The 22,362-nt window shown below is 39.7% G+C and overlaps 2 protein-coding genes across 5 annotated transcripts in view; one reads left to right on the top strand and one right to left on the bottom strand.

Moving 5' to 3' along the window:
• The window catches only part of LOC115192511 (polypeptide N-acetylgalactosaminyltransferase 14), a 126,750-nt gene extending 119,039 nt beyond the window's left edge, over nucleotides 1–7,711 (bottom strand). Inside the window, exon 1 of the mRNA XM_029751111.1 lies at nucleotides 7,378–7,711. Coding sequence (XP_029606971.1) covers nucleotides 7,378–7,509 — 132 coding nt within the window. The 5' untranslated portion in view covers nucleotides 7,510–7,711. The remainder of the gene's footprint in view (nucleotides 1–7,377) is intronic.
• Nucleotides 7,712–7,721: 10 nt separating this feature from the next.
• The window catches only part of LOC115192494 (EH domain-containing protein 3), a 39,547-nt gene continuing 24,906 nt past the window's right edge, over nucleotides 7,722–22,362 (top strand). The window contains exons 1-5 of one of the 4 annotated variants that reach the window (XM_029751081.1): nucleotides 7,722–7,803; nucleotides 8,055–8,198; nucleotides 10,987–11,184; nucleotides 14,148–14,324; nucleotides 17,546–17,643. In XM_029751081.1, coding sequence (XP_029606941.1) covers nucleotides 8,059–8,198; nucleotides 10,987–11,184; nucleotides 14,148–14,324; nucleotides 17,546–17,643 — 613 coding nt within the window. In that variant the 5' untranslated portion in view covers nucleotides 7,722–7,803; nucleotides 8,055–8,058. Of the gene's footprint in view, nucleotides 7,804–8,054; nucleotides 8,199–10,370; nucleotides 11,185–14,147; nucleotides 14,325–17,545; nucleotides 17,644–22,362 lie in introns of those variants that run through there. The other 3 variants (XM_029751071.1, XM_029751099.1, XM_029751089.1) reach the window with 3 other exon arrangements.

The raw sequence follows: 22,362 nt of genomic DNA, 5'->3' as shown, positions 1-22,362 counted from the left end.
TTAGCAATGGGAAAAATAACAAAAATTACATTTCATAAGAGGTATAAATGTGTAATTCCAATCATGTGGACTAGAGCATTTGGGAGTCATTGGCATTGTGATACAAAAGCTGAACACAGTGATTGGAACATCTATCTTGTTTGCTCACCAGGAGAGAGTTACATTGGGAACAGACATGACATGAAAAATAACACAGTTGTTGAGTGCTGGAGGAATGTAGGTAGGTAAGGTAAGGTTATTTTTATGACACAGAGGGAAAAATAGATAGAAGAACCCAGAAAAACACACGCAAGTCTATGAGAATTGTTCTCCTGAAAACAATCATTGAGTGCTATACATCCTACAAGTCATTTAAGTTTACAGTACAACTTAAAAACATAATAATGACCCAATTATCCTAAGGTTACATAGTAGTTACATTCCCCACCCACAGCTCCAGGCGAGTTTCAACCACATGCCAAGCACCATTCAAACTTAAGCTTCAGAAAAGTGTGCTGCTGAAATGCCACACAAAAAAGAGGTAAAATGCATAATAAAAGCCTAGCGGCAGACAACTGATTCAGAGAAAAAGTATACCGTTGGGGATGAAAAGACTGAGCGAGATCCCCTGTGGGATCTGTGCTTTGTGCTGCACAAGCTTCCTCTGCAGAACAGCTCCCAATCTGGAGTTGAAAAATCTACATCAGGAATAGCTCAAAGACCCCCAAAAGACAGAGCTTGAGGGGGAAGAGAAGCTGCTGTCTTCTTCAAAGGAAGGGTGAATCCATGCTCTGCTAAAGAAATCCTTAGGCAGTCTGCAGCTTTTACTGTTCACAAAGCAGCTAGGTAAACAAACCTACATGGTCTTCAGAGATAGATGGAAGGGGTTTAGGGTAGCTGAAGGATGGGACTAAAAACATACAAAAGATAACTATTGTAAATATACTGTGTCTGTAAAATGTATATAGTATGTATATACTATATTCTGGAAGTAGAAGTCTAAGTGTTGTTGTCCATTAGTTTACTCCAGTTAGGGGAGGGGTGGTAGGGTTACAGGAAAATAATAAAGGAAAATATATTTTTTATATATACAGTACCAGTCAAAAGTTTGGACACAGCTACTCATTCAAGAGTTTTTCTTTATTTTTACTATTTTCTACATTGTAGAATAATAGTGAAAACATCAAAACTATGAAATAACACATATGGAATCATGTAGTAATGGTGATAAATAAATAAAAGGTGATAAATAAATCAAAATATATTTTATATTTGAGATTCTACAAAGTAGCCAACCTTTGCCTTGATGACAGCTTTGGACATTCTTGACATTCTCTCAAACCAGCTTCATGAGGTAGTCACCTGAAATGCATTTCAATTAACAGGTGTGCCTTGTTAAAAGTTCATTTATGGAATTTCTTTCCTTTTTAATGTGTTTGAGCCAAATAGTTGTGTTAACAACCTAGGGGTGGTATACAGAAGATAGCCCTGTTCGGTAAAAGACCAAGTCCATATTATGGCAAGAACAGCTCAAATAAGCAAAGAGAAACGACAGTCCATCCTTACTTTAAGACATGAAGGTAAATCAATATGGAACATTTCAAGAACTTTGAAAGTTTCTTCAAGTACTGTCTCAAAAACCATCCAGCGCTATGATGAAACTGGCTCTCATGATGACAGCCACAGGAAAGGAAGACCCAGAGTTACCTCTGCTGCAGAGGATAAGTTCATTAGAGTTACCAGCCTCAGAAATTGTAGCCCAAATAAATGCTTCACAGAGTTCAAGTAACAGACACATCTCAACATCAACTGTTCAGAGGAGACTGCGTCAATCAGGCCTTCATGGTCGAATTGCTGCAAAGAAACCACTACTAAAGAACACCAATAAGAAGAAGAGATTTGCTTGGGCCAACAAAATACGAGCAATGGACATAAGAACTGTGGAAATCTGTCCTTTGGTCTGATGAGACCAAATGTAAGATTTTTGGTTCCAACCGCCGTGTCTTTGTGAGACGCAGAGTAGGTGAACGGATGATCTCCGCATATGTGGTTCCCACCATGAAGCATGGAGAAGGAGGTGTGATGGTGCTTTGCTGGTGACACTGTCAGTGATTTATTTAGAATTCAAGGCACACTTAACCAGCATGGCTACCACAGCATTCTGCAGCGATACGCCATCCCATCTGGTTTGCGCTTAGTGGGACTATTATTTGTTTTTCAACAGAACAATGACCCATAACACACCTCCAGGCTGTGTAAGGGCTATTTGATCAAGAAGGAGAGTGATGGAGTGCTGTGTCAGATGACCTGGCCTCCACAACCCAATTGAGATGGTTTGGGATGAGTTGGACCTCAGAGTGAAGGAAAAGCAGCCAACAAGTGCTCAGCATATGTGGGAACTCCTTCAAGACGGTTGGAAAAGCATTCTTCATGAAGCTGGTTCAGAGAATGCCAAGAGTGTGCAAAGCTGTCATCAAGGAAAAGGGTGGCTACTTTGAAGAATCTCAAATATAAATATATTTTTTATTTAGTTAGTTATTGGTTATTACATGATTTCATATGTGTTATTTCCTAGTTTTGATGTCTTCTATTATTCTGCAATGTAGAATATAGTAAAAAGAAAGAAAAACCCTGGAATAAGTTGGTGTGTCCAAACTTTTGACTGGTACTGTATATTTACAAAAAATATATATGGGGGATTGGAAATGATACAGACAATTACATTGACGGAAGCCACACTCTATCTGCAGCATTAAAGCTGATCTACCCCCTGAAAAAATGTAATACAAAAATACACTATGTGGTGAGAGTACACTGAGTGGGAATATTGCATTTGCATTTGAATGACAGATACCCACAATATATGTTTTATTATCCGTGCAGCAGCACTTCCAACAGACTACCCATTTTCTGGTCTGCTTACTCTACAAATAATTTATTATACAGGTCTTCAACCGATAACTCAGCTTCTTGAAAATATTTTTGATTTATTTCAATGTTTTACCCCACGTTTGTCACGGGTGTCATAATGTAGAGACCAAGGCGCAGCGGGTTGCGTGCTCATCATTATTTTATTTAAACGTGAACACGAAAAAAACAAGAAAACAAAGAAGCGACAGAATGATAGTTTTGCAGGCTAAACTAACAGCAGTGCAAAGACAACTACCCACAAAGGGACAGGTGAAAAACAAGCTCCTTAAGTATGACTCTCAATCAGAAACAACGATGTACAGCTGTTCCTGATTGAGAGCCACACCAGGCCAACAAAGAAATACACAACATAGACAACCTAGAATAAAAAAACAAGAACATAAACCAAAAACCCCGGAACACATAAATACAACACCCCTCTAAGTACACACACACCCCAAACCATATAAAACAAATACCCCTCTACCTAAATACCTAGCCCAAACCACATGAAACAAACACCCAATGCCATGTCCTGACCACACTAAAATAACAAATAACCCCTTATACTGGTCAGGACGTGACAACGTTGAAACTCATCAGCATGAACATTCCAACTTGAAACTTCACTCCAGAAACCCAAACACCATCTCAGACTAAAACATATTCAGTTGATAGAGGCCCTTCAATTGGCCAGTGTTGATTTTTCAGTGTAACATTTCTAGTGTTGATTCCAGAGTTAAATTCGCTTTGTAAGAGTGAAATTAACAGTCAAGTAAATTTCCACTTTAGAGAGTAAAACAGTCCCATCAAAACCAAACCAATCATTGTTATATTTTTCAGCATGCTCTACTTCAGGTAGATTTTTTTAGGATTGTTTTTAATATCTGTGTTTTTGCTTGTACATTGATATATTGATTAATCTTATGATACTCATAGATACATAACAAATGTTTCTAAACTAATCCAATCAGTTAGTTAGATTAATTGCACCGTTACTGAAATGGTTGTTCCAGTTTAAATGGTTTAGGCAGTCTTCTTAACAAATTTCTTAAACCCTGACAGTCATTCTGAATGCAGGGTGTGGGTGAATATAAATTCCAACTGTTGGATTTCCTAACAATTTTTGAATTCCAATAGGAATTAAACATCACTTTGCTAGCCAGCATAATGTGACTTGCAGGCCTGATGTGGCCTGTAAACCAGGAGTTTCTTAACACCACTGTGTTAGGTTAAAATTAGGCAATTGAAGTAAGGCCTTATGATATATGTATTGTATTGTCACAGGCCTTTAAAAGGAAAGAACTTTCGATTTGAAATCTTTTGGACACATTAGCAAACTTGAGGGAATCCTATTTGTGTCAGAAAAGGATATTCATATGATAGGTAAGATATAAAAAACCTTGCAGAGACCCTATCCAACTGACAATCTCTTTAAAAAATATATAAACTATTGGAACCAAGACTTTAAAAATAACTGATATTGGTACAATATTTTTATATAACCTTTATTTAACTAGGCAAGTCGGTTAAGAAAAATTCTTATTTTATAATGATGGCCTACCCCAGCCAAACCCTCCCCTAACCCGAACGACGCAGGGACTCCCGATCACAGCCGGTTGTGATACAGCCCGGAATCAAACCAGGGTCTGTAGTGATGCCTCTAGCACTGAGATGCAGTGCCTTAGACTGCTGTGCCACTCGGGAGCCCTGATGAAGGGAATGTTGGAACATAACTAAATAAATGACATTTGAAAATGGACGCTTAAACCAGTATATACGAATGTATAGAATTTATTACAAAAGTGACAAAATTCACAAAATCTACAGCACAATGGCAGAGTCATGTCTTAAGTGTAAACTAACAATGACTCAATAATCCATGCCTTTTGGGAATGTTATAAACTCCAAATGTTATGGGTGGAGTTAGAAAGTTGGCTGTCCGAAGTATTACAATTTAAATGTACTTTTAATCCATCTGTCTGAATATTTCAAGACATGGCATATGAGGGTGCAGTGAGATACCCGATGGGTTGGACCATACTTTTCTCGTCAATCATCTTGAAAAAAGGCTATACTTAAAAACTGGAAATCAACCAATCCTCTATCGTTAACACAATGGAAGGGTCAAATGCTTTATTATCTAAATGTTGAAAGTGTGTGGGCGATGAAGAGAAACAAAGTGGTGCAGTTTGAGGCCATGTGGCGGAGAGTGATGCAGGCGCTGGAGATGGGGGTATGAGCAGGTGGATATGGGCAGGGGTGGTGTTGTGGATGTTTCTGTGCGTTTGTATGTTTATGTTTTGTAAAAAATAAAATAAGGAAAGAATTCCATAACCACGTCTCTGTCACTAACAAATACAGTCATGTGTGGTAACTCTAGAATTCACTCAAATAAAAAAAGGCACCCTGGGTAATATGCAAATTGGGCTTTTACCCCCAGGGGTCTTAAAGTCATTCCATGGAGGGCCTAGTGTCTGCTGGTTTTAGTTTTTTCCTTTAAATGAAGACCTAGACAACCAGGTGAGGGGAGTTCCTTACTAATGAGTGACCTTAATTAATCAATCAAGTATAAGGAAGGAGTGAAAACCCACACACACTTAGCCCTCGATGAAATGAGTTTGGAACATTTGCTTTACACCATTCAGTGTTACAACAACACCCAAAAACGATTTAGTGAAACACTACAGGTGATCATTTCTTACACTAAGCAGCGTGAGCACTAAGCAAAGTGAGTCAAGTCTACTCTAAATCAAGTGTCATGTTTTACAATGTAGGTGCTGCATTGTAAACAGTAGAACTATGCAAACACCATAATCAAGTTCATTGGAACACTTTAACAGTTGAATGGGGAACACTGCAACAGAGCTAAATCTTTAAAACGTTCAAAAGTGTTATTTTAACACCAGTACAGTGGGAATCATACGTTCACTGAAAATAGTGTACATTTAACACATTCCGAGATAAATGTACACCATTGATTTTGGTGTGTACCATTTTGAAACGGAATCAATCAATCCAGACGGGTGCCTACATCACAAGTGTAATTCCACCATTCAGCTCCCACCCTGAAAAGCACTCACTTCCTCATTTGCCTGAGGAATTTGGAGTGGCATACAACATTTTTAGCAGTAAGCTTTTGAAAACCCTCCAGATATACCATAATAACTGGACCACGAAATATGATAAAATCTGTCTTGTGCACTGCACAAAACAAGTTATACTTCAGGGGGGAAAGCGGCAATGGTTTCATTAAATCTGCCTTTATAAAATAGGAGCAATAAGCATAGAAATGTGTCGGCTGTAAAAAGGTTACATCTTTGATGGCTATAATTGCCCCAGTCTGACTGGCTTGGTAAAGGTAGACAGTATTATTCCATCACATTATGTCCTTCAGTTCATTAAAAATTGTTTTCACACAGGGACCACCTATTACAAGTCAATGACTCAACCTATTGACTGGTAATGCTGCATTTTCAGACCCAAGTACAGAACAGCAAGACCAGGTGGTTAAAAAGGGCCAATAGGCAGAAATTCATGGATACAGTTTAAATTATGTTAACAACAGATTGAGGAATTGAGGAATTCGTGTATTTGAGGAATTCATATATCAGTGTTTAATAAATGATGTAGTAGCCTACACTTTGAACATAGTGGAACATTTGTTCATGCCAATTTAGTGAGCCTCTGACTGTTCTTTGTGCAAGATGCATTTCATAGGCTATCAGATATTTATTCAGTTATATATTATATGATTACTTACAACTGTATCTTCTTTTCACTTTGGAATGTACAGAAAGCTCATCTAAACATCAATAAACTGCTTATAAACACATTATTATATATCCTGATGCCTAGTCACTTTACCCCTATACACGTCTACCTCTATCACTCCAGTATCCCTGCACATTGTAAATACTTTACGATACTGGAAGTGACTGACCCTGTATATAGTATGTTTACCTAATTTCTCGTGTTCTTCTTATATTATTTTCATTTATTGTGTGTTTTTGTTCAACCTAATGTTATTTTTAGTTTTACATTGCTATTGATTGCTGCATTTTGGGGTTTAGAGCTTGCAAGAAAGGCATTTCACTGTACTTGTGCACGTGACATTAAAACCTGAAACTTGAAACTTTTAACCACTTGAAATTGCACTTTGCAATAGATAATGTATGCACACAAATTCATTCGATCCTGAATAAAAAAAGTTAGGAACAAGTGCTTGTATGTAGTCTTCAAACTTCAAGAAAGCAATGTAGAGAGGGAGCCGTGATACAATCTGTCTGCATATAGCTCCGTGGAAATTCTGACACCCTCTCAAACCTCAAAAAATATTTTCCTAGAAACACGCATTACCTGCGCGCACCTAGCACTCTTCTGTATATTGGTATAAGTTTAGACTACACAACTGCTAAATACATAGGAAGTGATATTGTGTGATATAGGGAAGATGAATGTCGGATAAGAACTGATAGTGTTGCTTACCTGTCCGTACTGTGCATCTTTAGTCCCCAGGTCCGATACTTTCTGCCTACTTAAGAGTATCAAATACAGTAGTGCAGCAATCCAACAAAGCACCACCAATGCCAAAGTCAGCTTTCGGGAAAGCCGTTTCATTTTCCTATGAGTTACTGGAGCAGATATCGCCCCTTTATTGGCGCTGGGCAATCTACGAGAAGGACATTTCTAGGAATTCTTTGAAAGTCGGTTGTGGAGACGTGGTTTTGCGCGCTGCTCTCACATTCTCTGGTTCTCTTCTCGAGCGCTGCACGCTCGCTCCAGACGCATGCCCTGGTTGCGAGATTGTCTATGACGGGACTGGTTGTAGGCTGTTACACAGCGATGACTCGCCGGAGCTACGAAGTACTACGCTGGAAGCCGTCCAGCTAGATAAAAATCAGCTGGTTGGGGGTACCTATAAAATCGAATGGGTTTAGCACCACCTACCGTGTAAATCATAATGTACAAGGTTCTGTAGTCTATTGTACTTGCAATGTGTGCTGGAACTGGGGGGGATACTACTGGAACTGGGACGATGTGAGTTACTGGGGGGGGATACTACTGGAACTGGGGGGGGATACTACTGCACAACCAGTGCAGTAATGGATATCGTCTATAGTCAACTACGCAGCCTAATTAATCTCAAGTTCTTTTTTTTACAGAGTTATGGGGTATTATAATACTGGTGACCCAGCTAGGTCACCCGTGATACAAGCCAGTATTCGACGTCCATCAATGTCTGAGGATATCGGGAGACGATGTGGAAACCGGCCACTCGGGGTAACAGTGAGCGAGGTTACCTTCAAGTAGGTTTCGGTTTTATTAGGTTATTGTGGATGGGGATGGTGGACCGGTGGCAGCATCTGATTTTTAGCAGTAAGCTTTTGAAAACCCCCCAGATATACCATAATAACTGGACCACGAAATATGATAAAATCTGTCTTGTGCACTGCACAAAACAAGTTATACTTCAGGGGGGAAAGCGGCAATGGTTTCATTAAAGCTGCCTTTATAAAATACGAGCAATAAGCATAGAAATGTGTCGGCTGTAAAAAGGTTACATCTTTGATGGCTATAATTGCCCCAGTCTGACTGGCTTGGTAAAGGTAGACAGTATTATTGCATCACATTATGTCCTTCAGTTCATTAAAAATTGTTTTCACACAGGGACCACCTATTACAAGTCAATGACTCAACCTATTGACTGGTAATGCTGCATTTTCAGACCCAAGTACAGAACAGCAAGACCAGGTGGTTATAAAGGGCCAATAGGCAGAAATTCATGGATACAGTTTAAATTATGTTAACAACAGATTGAGGAATTGAGGAATTCATGTATTTGAGGAATTCATATATCAGTGTTTAATAAATGATGTAGTAGCCTACACTTTGAACATAGTGGAACTTTTGTTCATGCCAAATTAGTGAGCCTCTGACTGTTCTTTGTGCAAGATGCATTTCATAGGCTATCAGATATTTATTCAGTTATATATTATATGATTACTTACAACTCTATCTTCTTTTCACTTTGGAATGTACAGAAAGCTCATCTAAACATCAGTAAACTGCTTATAAACACATTACTATTCGTGATACAAGCCAGTATTCGACGTCCATCAATGTCTGAGGATATCGGGAGACGATGTGGAAACCGGTCACTCGGGGTAACAATGAGCGAGGTTACCTTCAAGTAGGTTTCGGTTTTATTAGGTTATTGGGGATGGGGATGGTGGACCGGTGGCAGAATCTGATTACCAAGGTTGTACATTCGTTTCCAGCAATAGAAAGTTGTTTTTAGTTTTAAGCCTATGTCAAATCTTAACCCTTACGTTAACCATTTGGAGTTATTGGCTAACCTTAAGATTTCGGAATGAATGCCTAACTTAACCCTAACCTTACAAATTCTGAGGTAGTAAACATCAACTTAACCTGAAACACTTCGAAATGTGACATTTGCAACAACTTTGCAATGTTATGTTTGAGAAACATGGATGAATGTCTAATTCTGACGTGAGCCTGAGAGAGCTAGTTGCAGTCACCATTGAACAGGTGGGACTAGGTCTGGTGACGAAAAAGAAAAAATAGATTAGAATAGAAAATATCTTTATTGACAATTCCCGAATTCATCCTATATATTGTGCTGTACTTTTGATATTGACTAATCTCACTTCGATATACTTCTAGGATGAATTTATAGACCTTAAAAAGAAATAGCAAACGGATCAAAAAAGTATTGTCTTGTTGCACCATCTAGTGGTGGTCAGTCGTGGAATAATCCATAAACCATCAACTATTGTATGCTTAAATGTTGTCCAGCAGGTGTCATACTGGTATGTAGAATAGACTGTAAAGGAAAGGATAGATGTCCCGCTATGGACTCTGCCCCTCTCTAAATTTGGACAATTGTGTCTCTACAACGTTTGACATCACTGTAGGCTTCAGTACATTCTACACCGTAGGCCTACCATAGACTTGAGACAGTTACGTTGTATCCTCTCCTCAATTTAGTTCCATTGTACTCTCCATCAATTGCGGGCTGCATCATAAGGAAAAGTTTTTGTAACACTTTTGTATTTTCTATTTTATTGAAGAGAAGATTTGATTACAATATTGTTTTAAGTCAACACTTTATATACTGGTATATATATATATATATATATATATATATATATATATATATATATATATATATATATATATATATATGACACAAGCAATATATGTGTAGGTATATGGAAATGTTGACATGGTTCTTTTCTATTTTCTTTGGTAATGTAAGATGGCAGCTTGTTATAAACCATAAACTTGCAATTTAGGACTGATACAATGTATATAGCAATTTGGTGATCACCCATTGTTCGTTACATTGTATTACCACTAGAGGAGTATCAACAATGAGATGCTAGTGGTCCCTCATCCGCTAATATGGCGCTGCCATCACTGCCTTCAGTCGCTGTAATACTGGGTGGGGTTTTGCCAGTAGTTGGGCATTTCCTTTCGGATTAGATTTCGTTGTCAGACTGGTATTTAAATATGCTGCAGTAACGAAGCCGGGGAAGCCAGTGGCCGCTCAAGATTCTACGCAGCAGTAGGAATATACGCTTTATTATACCTGTATTATTGTTTTCTTCATTTGGTTCGAAAAAGGTATATTATATAGAACAGTATTTTGAAGATTCAACCGCGTCAGAATTCAAATGTAAGACGACATCACAATTTGCCAGCTGGATCATTTTTGGGATTCCTCTACAGTTTGAATGAAAATCGTGCTTTATAGCTGTGATATGTAAATGTGCATGTGAAAATGACTTAGGATCACTAGTATGTGTTTAGTCTAGTCAATTTACTGGCTTATAGTGGTCTGTTCATCTTTGTCTCGTGTTTGGCCTGTAAAGACTTGGGGAACGCTTTCCATTCAAGGATATGTCTGCATAATATTTGATTGAAAGAAAAAACAAACCATCTACTATACCAATAACAAAGAGATCCTCCGAATTATTTGAATAGAAAAAGCCCCAATAGAGGTCCCTATAGAGTATAAGGTTGTCCATTATCGAATTGCATCATGTTCAGCTGGTTGGGTACCGATGACAGGAGGAAGAAGGATCCTGAGGTCTTTCAGACAGTCAGCGATGGCCTCAAGAAGCTCTACAAAACCAAGCTGTTACCCTTGGAGGAACACTACAAATTCCACGAGTTCCACTCGCCCGCCTTAGAGGATGCCGACTTTGACAACAAGCCCATGGTTCTCCTGGTGGGGCAGTATTCCACTGGAAAGACCAGCTTCATACGGTACGTCTGTGTTTGAAATGCGGGTGCTTTGTTTGCCGGTCAGTAGGCCAAAACACTAGTGAGTTTTGCGCACTGATATGCAAAGAGGGGACATTACATGCATGGCAGGCACTGCGTATTTAGAGTTTGATGCAACAAGTTGGTTTTATTGTAGTACAAATGATCCTAGAAATATACATCTGTTAGTGTTTGGGTTGACTGGATTCCTGTTCAACTTTGGGCAGACACAGGTCAAATGTTGACATAGTCTGAGTTAGGAGGGATGAGACATTCCAACAGACAAGAGAGCAACCTGCTGGGTTAGCATTCACCTATTATGGTATAGATGACTACAAAACGATATAAGTACATTATGGAAATCTAGTGGTATTGTATAGTTATAGACATAGACATACCTATTACAATCCTGTACTCCTCAATGCCATTTTGTGATTACATGTTACATGAATCATCTGCAATGTTCCCCTATAGTCACACCCACAACACAGGAATGTCAGCTGTTCCATTGATTTGTCTGTTAAACTAGTCCATGACCATAGAACAGATCATGTTTCCAAGTTAAATTCCAGCTTTTCCCTATGGACTGCTATATGGCATGCCAACCATCCCACTTAGTGCTCATCAAAGGAATACAAGAGCAGATGGAAAGTCTTGGACCCAAAAGCATGTGTTGGTCTCTCTGAGCCTACCACAAAGCAAACGTTGTCTTGGAGATGGGATGGGAGGCAGATATAACTCTCCTTGTTTCATTGTTTTTGTGTTGGCATGTTTTCCACATCAAACTTTACTGGTGAGACTAAGTGAATCCCTCTAGCTGTGCAGTAATGCCAGTGAATACTAGTGCTTTTCCTGCTATCCCAAGGTCAGAAGTGAGATGCAGTCCTCTGCTGTCCTCTCACTGATAAGCCCTGCTGTCTCCATCCCTCTCATCAGCTCCCTTATTGCTATAGCAACATGTCACTAATAGTTTCCAGAGCGACTAGTCCAGGAGTTATAGAGAGGCGCGATAAGTGAGAGACATTACTCTGGAGTCATGAAAAGCTTTGGGACACTCTCACTTCCTATCCCCTTTTAGTTTGTACTATCTAAATGAGTTATTAGCTTTAGGGCACTGTTACTTCATAGCCCTTCATAGATTGAAGTACTTATTTTCAAACAAGTTATCATGTTTGGGTTAAGTAATTGAATCGTAGGGCTTTGTTCTCATGCTTTTGAAAGTGTGGGTGAGAATAACATTTGAGTGTGGGCTGGTTGATAGGTTTCTCTCTCAGTCTGGCCATATAACTGGTCTTAATTAGGCAGTCCTTTAAAATCCACGGTGACATGCAAACAACATTCTGTAACCAGGTGTGGCCGTGATCCCTTGGTACAGACAGAGGGAGAAATCCCTGAAATCCTCTGATTGGCATCAGACATGCTAAATTCCAGGTATATTAATCCCTGGACAAGATTGGATTAGATATGGATCGCATGCCATCTGATAAAAATATCACACATCTCGGAGCTTTCTATATGATAATACTTTAGTTTTTGTTAAATAACTTTTTATACTTTATACTTATATTTTATGCTAAAGCCAGACCATAGTCTATGTGCACCCACAATAGGAGTCCATTTCCAAAGTTGGAAACGTTTGAATGTTTAATCAACTACGGTTCAGCACTGGCCAAGTCGGTGATGGCTTTGTCCCACCGGGCACAGATGTCAATTCAGCATCTATTCCACATTGGTTCAATGTCATTTCATTGAAATGACGTGAAAACGTCGTTGATTCAACCAATATGTGCCCTGTGGGGTTTCCTATGCTGCCTGTCATGGTCCAGTCCACTTTCAGAGATTGTAGAGCTAGCCTCTAATTGTTTTTTTTATTTTTTATTTTAACCTTTATTTACCTAGGCAAGTCAGTTAAGAACAAATTCTTATTTACAATGACGGGCTACCAAAAGGCCTCCTGCAGGGGCTGGGATTGAAATACAAATAAATTAAATAAAAATATAGGACAAAACACATCACAACAAGAGAGACAACACTACATAAAGAGAGACCTAAGACAACAACATACCTAATTGCTTGGGGATAGAGGAAACTGAGAGATGGGCGGGGCTAGGTTGGCTACTCTCCTTTTCTCTGTGATTTGTACTCTATGCGAGGTCACTGTCCTGCAGGATAGGGCCATAGGCAGCGTCTTTAGTTTCCTGTGTGCATTGTTCATAGAGGACGTGCATGCCTATGTGGCAGCTACAGTAGGGAGAGTGGTAGGGAAAGAGCTAGGCCTGTGTTTGTGTGTGTGCTGACTCCTCAGTGCTATGAAAGAACACAGGCCTTCTTTCCTCTCTGGTCTGTCTCCTAACACACGTGCACAGTCCCTGTGCTCTCCATCAGTCCAGATTCACTCTGCCTCCCTTCCTCTCACTGAAGCCTCAGTGGCAAAGCTGTGGGAAGGTTAAACATCTGGCTCTGGACAGTGCTGCTCATCTACTGTTGGCCATCTACTGCTGCGATAGCACTGTATTATGGATTTAAACAGTGTCTACAGAGAGACAGTGCTAACTGGCACTGTTGACCCCTATGACAAGATGTGTGTAGAGTGGATGTATAGAGTATCAGCTGGTTGACCTCACATCTGTTAGTGCTTTAAAGGTTTAAAGTAGTTTAAAAGGACAATTTCAGTTATAAATTACTAGTATTTACAATTCAATGCATTTCTAGGATTCTGCACATTCTATACAATTATACTACATTTTTACACATCTGTAATGTCAATTTGGACTGATTGACGATGAAACTCTTGACCTTGACCCTATAATTCAACAATGTTAGTATGTTCTTTTAAAAAGATGGTTAAGTACGATTTTACTGTGTAACTGGTAGGTGTACCGGGCCTGTAATGTAAAATGTAAACTAAGATAGTGGACAATAAAATAATGCATAAACAGACATCCATTTCTCCTATAACTCCCCAGATACCTGTTGGAGCAGGATTTCCCTGGAATGCGGATTGGGCCGGAGCCCACAACAGACTCCTTCATTGCAGTGATGCATGGAGACACGGAGGGGGTCATCCCTGGCAACGCCCTAGTTGTCGACCCCAAGAAACCCTTCAGGAAGCTCAACTCCTTCGGAAATGCCTTTCTCAACAGGTGAGACTATAGCAGTCCACATATAGTATTCTAGTTGGATGACTCAAGTTTTTATGGAAGGGTTGGTTGTTTAGCAACAAAACCGACACGTGCACAACTATGGTGCAAAACAGATGGGGTTGACTTAGACTGTTGACAACATGTAAACTATATTTAGTCTCCAAATGTTTATTGAGAACGTAAGTACATTTGCACAATGAGCACTTGTTATCGCTTAAATACATTGTTACAGTTGTTGGTTAGCTAGCTAGCAAATTTCAACCATAGCATAGACATGATATCAGTCAAAACACCTCAAAACAAGACTCTAACAAGATACAATGAACTAAAATGAACCACCTATGATTCCCCACATGGCAGCTTCTTGTCATTGTTGCTAGCTATCTGACCGTTCCGAATCATAACAACGCATGCCTTCCGGCCACATCGATGTGTCAGCATCATTTTTGTGATGTTGTCAGCCAGCCCGTCTATACAGCATATGAAAACTCACAGTTATGATTTATTTTATGATGACTTGTTGTTTTTAGTGGCCTTATCCAAGATGACAGGGTAAATGTTCAGTAACTTATTAGCTTTCTCCCCAAAAAATGTAATTTTGTGCATCAAAGACAGAATGTGAAAAAAAAACTCTAAAGGCCCCAGGAGAAGTTCTTCAAATTTGCTTTTAGTTTGTTGTTCCCCTAATTGTTTTCGGTGCTCAAATGCTAGAATTTTTATCTAGAACTCTGCTAGTAATCCCTGTGAGTGCTTCTCTGTGCTCTTGCTGAATTCCAATCAGTTTCAGAATACAATTTGATTTGAAATTCCAATATGTTTTGGAATATATACTTTGTATAAAGTTGGCATGAAACTCACCATCCTTGAGAAAGGGAACGGGAGGGAGGCGAAATGAGTGCAGGAGCGAGAGTGAAAGTTAAGTTTAGCCTTTCTCAACGGTTGCTGTGTTGAGCTGTGTTTACCATGTCATAGGATGATATCATGACCAGAGACTCCTGAACCTGCCACACATGCTCTACATTCCACCTCTGATTGAATTTCCCTCTGCTTACTGCTCAGGGTTTCCCCTTATTTGCAGACTGTCAGTGGGTCTGTTTGCTCTTACAGTGCCTTCAGAAAGTATTCACACTCCTTGACATTTTCCACATTTTACAGCCTGAATTTAAAAAGGATTAAATCCAATACAACACATTACTGAGTACTACTCTCCATATTTTCAAGCATAGTGGTGGCTGCATCATGTTTTGGGTATGCTTGTAATCGTTAAGAACTGGGGAGTTTTTCAGGATAAAAAAATAAACAAAATGGAGCTAAGCACAGGCAAAAACATAGAGAAAAACCTGGCTCAGTCTGCTTTCCACCAGACACTGGGAGTTGAATTAACTTTTCAGTAGACAGGACAATAACCTAAAACACAAGGCCAAATATACACTGGAGTTGCTTACCAAGAAGACAGTAAATGTTATTGAGTGGCCGGGTGACAGTTTTGACATAAATTTACTTGAAAATCTATGGCAAGATTTAAAAATGGTTGTCTAGCAATGATCAACAACCAATTAGAAAGAGCTTGAAGAATTTTGAAAAGAATAATGGACAGATATTGTACAATCCAGGTGTGCAAAGCTCTTAGAGACTTCACAGCTGTAATCGCTGCCAAAGGTGATTCTAACATGTATTGACTCAGGGGTGTGAATACTTATGTAAATTAGATATTTCTGTATTTCATTTTCAATACATTTGCTGAAATCAAAATATATGAATGTTTTCACTTTGTCATTATGGGGTATTGTGTGTAGATGGATGAAAAACAATTATATTTAATACATGTGGAATAAGTCAAGGGGTATGAATACTTTCTGAAGGCACCGTATCAACTGCTGTGTGTGTCTGTCATACATACCTCGAACCTCACTCTGGGAAAGGGTTTGCTGCTCGATGCCTTATTAACTGTCAAGTGTTTCTTAAGTATGCCGATCCTACTTCGGATCACGAGAGGGAGAGGAAGCAATCCAGAGGGTTTCCACTGTAAGCACAAGGCTCAGCGTGTTTCCTGAGGGAAAAGATATGAATACATGGCTTGTGATGGTTTCTGCAGGTGGCTCTGACAATGTTAAGTAGGAGAACATATGTGTGGAATAAGGGTTCTTAAGAGTTCTTGGGGTTCGTAAGGGTTCTTGTCATCAGGCCGCTGTTTAGGGGGGGCCTGTGACAACAATTTTGGACCCCCTTGTGGCCCCCCTAAATGTGGAGTATGAAATAATTTTTACATAACACATTTTTGCTATCGTTCTTTTTTTACATCCGTTATTAGACAGTGGCAACGCGGAACATGGTCTTTTGCCTGCTAATGCCTGCAATGCAGTGAAGAAAACGATATGACAACAATAACGTCTAATGTAACTGGCCCCTCTAACAGTACAACTGTTGAAATGGTCTACAACCGCCACTGCATGAGAAGCCCTTTGCTGCTTGGTGCAGCTTGCAGACGAGTAGGTCTAACATCCTGTCTGCAGCAGAATTCTAGTCTGCAGCAGCCTTCCTGTGTTACAGTAACCACTATCTAGATGCAAGAATATGCTTTATACTGTAAATTGGTAAATTGAATTTATGTCTTATTTTGCCCTTTTCAGTTTGAAATGATCAAAGGGGATATAAAACATATTTTAGTCCAAGAGGTCCATTGAGAACCACCCAGAACAATTACACATGTTTCTGGGAACAGTTCACATGCTTCAAGACACCAAGCTTACTCAGTCTTGGCTTGTCTTGAAAGGCTATACCAGACCGATCATTTCCCTTCAGTAATAATTCTCACTTTCATGTACTATGTTTAGGACAGTGGAGGCTAATGATAGTAATGGCTGAAACGGAGTGAATGGAATGGCATCAAACTCATGGAAACCATGTGTTTGGTGTTTTTGAGACTGTTCCACTTAGTCCGCTCCAGCCATTCCCATGAGTCTGCCCTCCTCAATTAAGGTGCCACCACCTCCTGTGGTTTAGGAAGTATGATTTGGTTCAAAGTGGTCAATACTTTATTTTACATGAAGAATACCTATCTGTCTGTGTGTCTATTTGTCCATCTGTGAGTCGGTCTGTCTGTTGGTCTTATGTCCAGCCAACTCTTTTTCTGTGACAGATTTGATCATGTAAGCTCCGTATTCTTCAGTGTTGGGCTATCTATCTGACCATGTCTATGGCCATGTCTGTGTGTTCTGTAGGTTTGTGTGTGCGCAGCTTCCCAACCCTGTTCTCGAGAGCATCAGTGTGATAGATACTCCTGGTATCCTGTCTGGAGAGAAGCAGAGGATCAGCAGAGGTACGGCTCTCAACCCCTCTACCCCTCTCTCAACCCTTCCACCCCTGTCTCAACTCCTCTACCCCTCCACCTCTCTCCCAACCCCTCTACCCCTCCACCTCTCTCCTAACCCCTCCATCCCTCCACCTCTCTCCCAACCCCTCCACCCGTCTTTCACACACTCACTCAGTCCAGGATGGTCACCCTCAGGAGTTAGAGATCAAACCATTCACTGACATAAGTACAGCAGTGTTTTATTGCACAACATAGTGAGATGAAAGAAATCTGACTGAAAACCCTATATTTACTACTACAGAAGTAGTCATAATGCAAATGTGTACAAAAGCAAGACTCGGGAGAAAGTAGTGCTCTATTCTAACGTTAGCCGCGCTGTTTGCTAATCTATTCCATATATCGTGATAGAGCAAAACAGTCTGTAGCAAAGAAAGTATGTCCTTGAAAAACGCAACATCTGTTACTGCTGGCGGACATACTGTAGTAATGCAGCTTTAGCTCTGTTTTCTTAGCTTCATTACAACCAATTTCCTAACGGAAAATATTTGCATGATAATGTGGTGACGTAAAACCAGGCCTGTGCTGTTGAACCCACTGAGGGATTTGCATAACCAGTTCTGTATCAAAACATTGTGGCTTCCACACTTCTTACACCACTTCTGTAATTACTTTATTAGCATTTTCCAAGACACTTTTGAACCTTCATTCCCATAGGGTTCCTATGTTTGTGGTGGAAATAGCAAGCAAGCCTCAGATATCCTGCTTCTCGTGACACCTTTAAAACCACATGTAGGAAGTCAGGGAAACATGTAGCTGAGGCAGAGTTTTAGTCTGCGTTCAATCATAATGTGTTGAAAGACACCAGATATCACAGAGAGAGATAGTGTATACGACACCTATATGTTTATGGGATTTTATACAACGGGTGGGTCTAATCCTGAATGCTGATTGGTTAAAACTGCATTTAAACCGGTGTCTATTCCAGAAGTTACCACCGGCTAAATCTATGACGTTAAAATGCCTATTTACTCTGTTCCATCTAACTGCGCAATCCACTGTCTCATCAGCCCAGCCAGGCAATTTATAAACTTGATCTCCACTATAAAAAGCATCTAGACATTATCTCACATTTCTTTTAGAATAACATTTGGTTTTTCAAAAGCATAGATTTATACAGACCTTGCTGTCTGTCTCTCCGACATTTGCAACATTGTTTCAATATTCAAATTCGATCTCCAGCTGTCCCATAGCAATGAAGGTGTTGGGAGGCAGGATGAGACAGACAGGTAGGCAGCTTTTCTTAGCCAGTCGAAATCATGAATCAGCATCATTTTTATGGATATACACAGTTGAAGTTGGAAGTTTACATACACTTAGGTTGGAGTCATTAAAACTTGTTTTTCAGTAGTTTTGGCAAGTCGGTTAGGACATCTAGTAATTTTTCCAACAATTGTTTACAGACCGATTATTTTACTTATAATTCACTGTATCACAATTCCAGTGGGTCAGAAGTTTACATACACTAAGTGGACTGTGCCTTCAAACAGCTTGGAAAATGTCATAAAAATGTCATGGCTTCAGAAGCTTCTGATATGCTAATTGGCATCATTTGAGTCAATTGGAGGTGTATCTGTGGATGTATTTCTAGGCCTACCTTCAAACCCAGTTTCTCTTTGCTTGACATCATGGGAAAATCAAAAGAAATAAGAATTGTAGACCTCCACAAGTCTGGTTCATCCTTGGGAGCAATTTCCGAACGCTTGAAGGTACCACATTCATCTGTACAAACAATAGTACACAAGTGTAAACACCATGGGACCACGCAGCCGTCATACCGCTCAGGAAGGAGACGCGTTCTGTCTTCTAGAGATGAACATAGTTTGGTGTGAAAAGTGCAAATCAATCCCAGAACAACAGCAAAGGACCTTGTGAAGATGCTGGGGGAAACAGGTTCAAAAGTATCTATATCCACAGTAAAATGAGTCCTATATCGACATAACCTGCAAGGAAGAAGCCACTGCTCCAAAACCGCATAAAAAAGCCAGACTATGGTTTGCAACTGCACATGGGGGCAAAGATTGTACTTTTGGGAGAAATATCCTCTCGTCTGAGGAAACAAATATAGAACTGTTTGGCCATGATGACCATCGTTATGTTTGGAGGAAAAGGGGGGAGGCTTGCAAGCCGAAGAACACCATCCCAACTGTGAAGCATGGGGGTGGCAGACTCATGTTGTGGGGGTGCTTTGCTGCAGGAGGGACTGATACACTTCACAAAACAGATGGCATCATGAGGGAGGAAAATTACTTATATTTAGGCAACATCTCAAGACATCAGTCAGGAAGTTAAAGCTTGGTCGCAAATGGGTCTTCCAAACGAATAATGACCCCAAGCATACTTCCAAAGTTGTGGCAAAAGGACAACAAAGTCAAGGTATTGGAGTTGCCATCACAAAGCCCTGACCTCAATCCTATAGAAAATTTGTGGGCAGAACTGAAAAAGCATGTGCGAGCGAGGAGGCCTACAAACCTGACTCAGTTATACCAGCTCTGTCAGGAGGAATGGGCCAAAATTCACCCAACTTATTGTGGGAAGCTTGTGGAAGGCTACCCAAAACGTTTGACCCAAGTTAAACAATTTAAAGGCAGTGCTACCAAATACTAATTGAGTGTATGTAAACTTCTGACCCACTGGGAATGTGATGAAAGAAATTAAAGCTGAAATAAATTCTCTCTACTATTATTCTGACATTTCACATTCTTAAAATAAAGTGGTGATCCTAACTGACCTAAGACAGGGAATTTTTACAAGGATTAAATGTCAGGAATTGTGAAAAACTGAGTTTAAATGTATGTAAACTTCCGACTTCAATTGTACAAATAACTATCAATAGAAAACAAGTCAAACAAAATGACGTGCAGCTTGTTTGAAATCTTTCCAGCTTCAGTTTGAAGTGATTATGTTAGCTGTGTTGTTGGATAGCTCCTCTGAACAACAGTGTCCTGACGAGAGAGCACATTTTCTATGCCAGGTGAAATTGCGCACCATTAGCTCATTGTTATGTTTGTATCCAAATAAATGTCACTAGAAACAGTTTAAACAAATGCAAATGCAGCTACTTCGTTGTTATTCTGGCTGCACTGTTTGATGTGACTGTAAGTTAGTTGTAGTTGGACAGCTAGCAATCAAGGGATAAGAATGTTGCCAGCCAATACGGCAATGGAACATTTTGAACGAACGTCTGGGTCGTGTCCATAGATACAGAACAAAAAGACTGAATGGCTGGGTCGTCCGACCGGCTTGGGTAGCAACCCTAGATTTGTGTCGGGACTATATCTTGTGGAAGGATGAAATAGCATGAATAAATTCATCAAAATAAAGTTATTAATGAAAATATGTTTATCATTATTTGAGTATGTTGGTAACCTGTTGTATAAAAGTGATAATGCCAGAGAAGCCAGTGTTTGGAGGATATATTGGCATGGTTTGCCAACACCCGTGCCAATATATCCTCCAAACACCAGCTTCTCGGGCATTATCACTTAAGTGTAACATGGCCCACCAGCTCTTTCCACATGAATTCCATTGAACAGTAAAGACCATTTGTATGTCAGTCTCTGAGTGCACTCTGGTTAATCCTAATAAAAAAATCTGGGTTTTATTTCACTTATTACTCTCATGGTGGTTCTAATGCTACAAAGTACAGTATGTACATATATCTGCAGTAATGTCCTCTGCTATTCTGAATGGCTCTGTGTGTTTCTGAGGATGGCAGAGTGGACAGTGGAGTAGTGATCAATGTCACCATGATGTCAGTGTTCCAGCCTTCTTATCAACAAGGACATCAGGACTCTGCAGTGGACAGATATGGTGCTTATCACTTTTATCCTAGCAGGCTGCCATAGGCTGACCAGTCACTAATAATAGCATATACAGTGCCCTCCGTAATTATTGAGACAGAGAAGAATTTTTTCTTCTTTGGGCTGTCAGCTATAATTTTAGGGTATTTTCATCCATATCGGGTGAACCGTTTAGAAATTACGGCAGTTTTTGTACATAGTTCCCCCATTTTAGGGGAGCAATGGTATTGGGACAAATTCACTTATGTGTATTAAAGTAGTAAAAGGTTAAGTATTTGGTCCCATATTCACAGCACACAGTGACTACATCAAGCTTGTGACTACATATTTGTTGGATGCATTTGCTGTTTGTTTTGGTTGTTTCAGATGATTTTGTGCCCAATTAGAAATTAATGGTAAGTAATGTATTGTATCATTTCGGAGTCACTTTTATTGAAAATAAGAATATTATACAGTACCAGTCAAAAGTTTGGACACACCTACTCATTCAAGGGTTTTTCTTTATTTTTACTATGTTTGACATTGAAGAATAATAGTGAAGACATCAAAACTATGAAATATCACATGGAATCATGTAGTAACCAAAAAAGTCTTCATATCAAAATATATTTTATATTTGAGATTCCTCAAAGTAGCCACCCTTTGCCTTGATAACAGCTTTGATCTTTGCACACTCTTGGCATTCTCTCAACCAGCTTCATGAGGTAGTCCCTGTGGCTCAGTTGGTAGAGCATGGTGTTTGCAACGCCAGCATGGTGTGTGCAACGCCAGGGTTGTGGGTTTGATTCCCACGTGGGCCAGTACAAAGAAAATAAAAAGTTGTATGAAATGTATGCATTCACTACTGTAAGTCGCTCTGGATAAG

Source organism: Salmo trutta, chromosome 1, assembly GCF_901001165.1.
Source record: "Salmo trutta chromosome 1, fSalTru1.1, whole genome shotgun sequence".
Taxonomy (NCBI): Eukaryota; Metazoa; Chordata; class Actinopteri; order Salmoniformes; family Salmonidae; genus Salmo; species Salmo trutta.
This window is presented reverse-complemented; position numbering and strand designations above follow the sequence as displayed.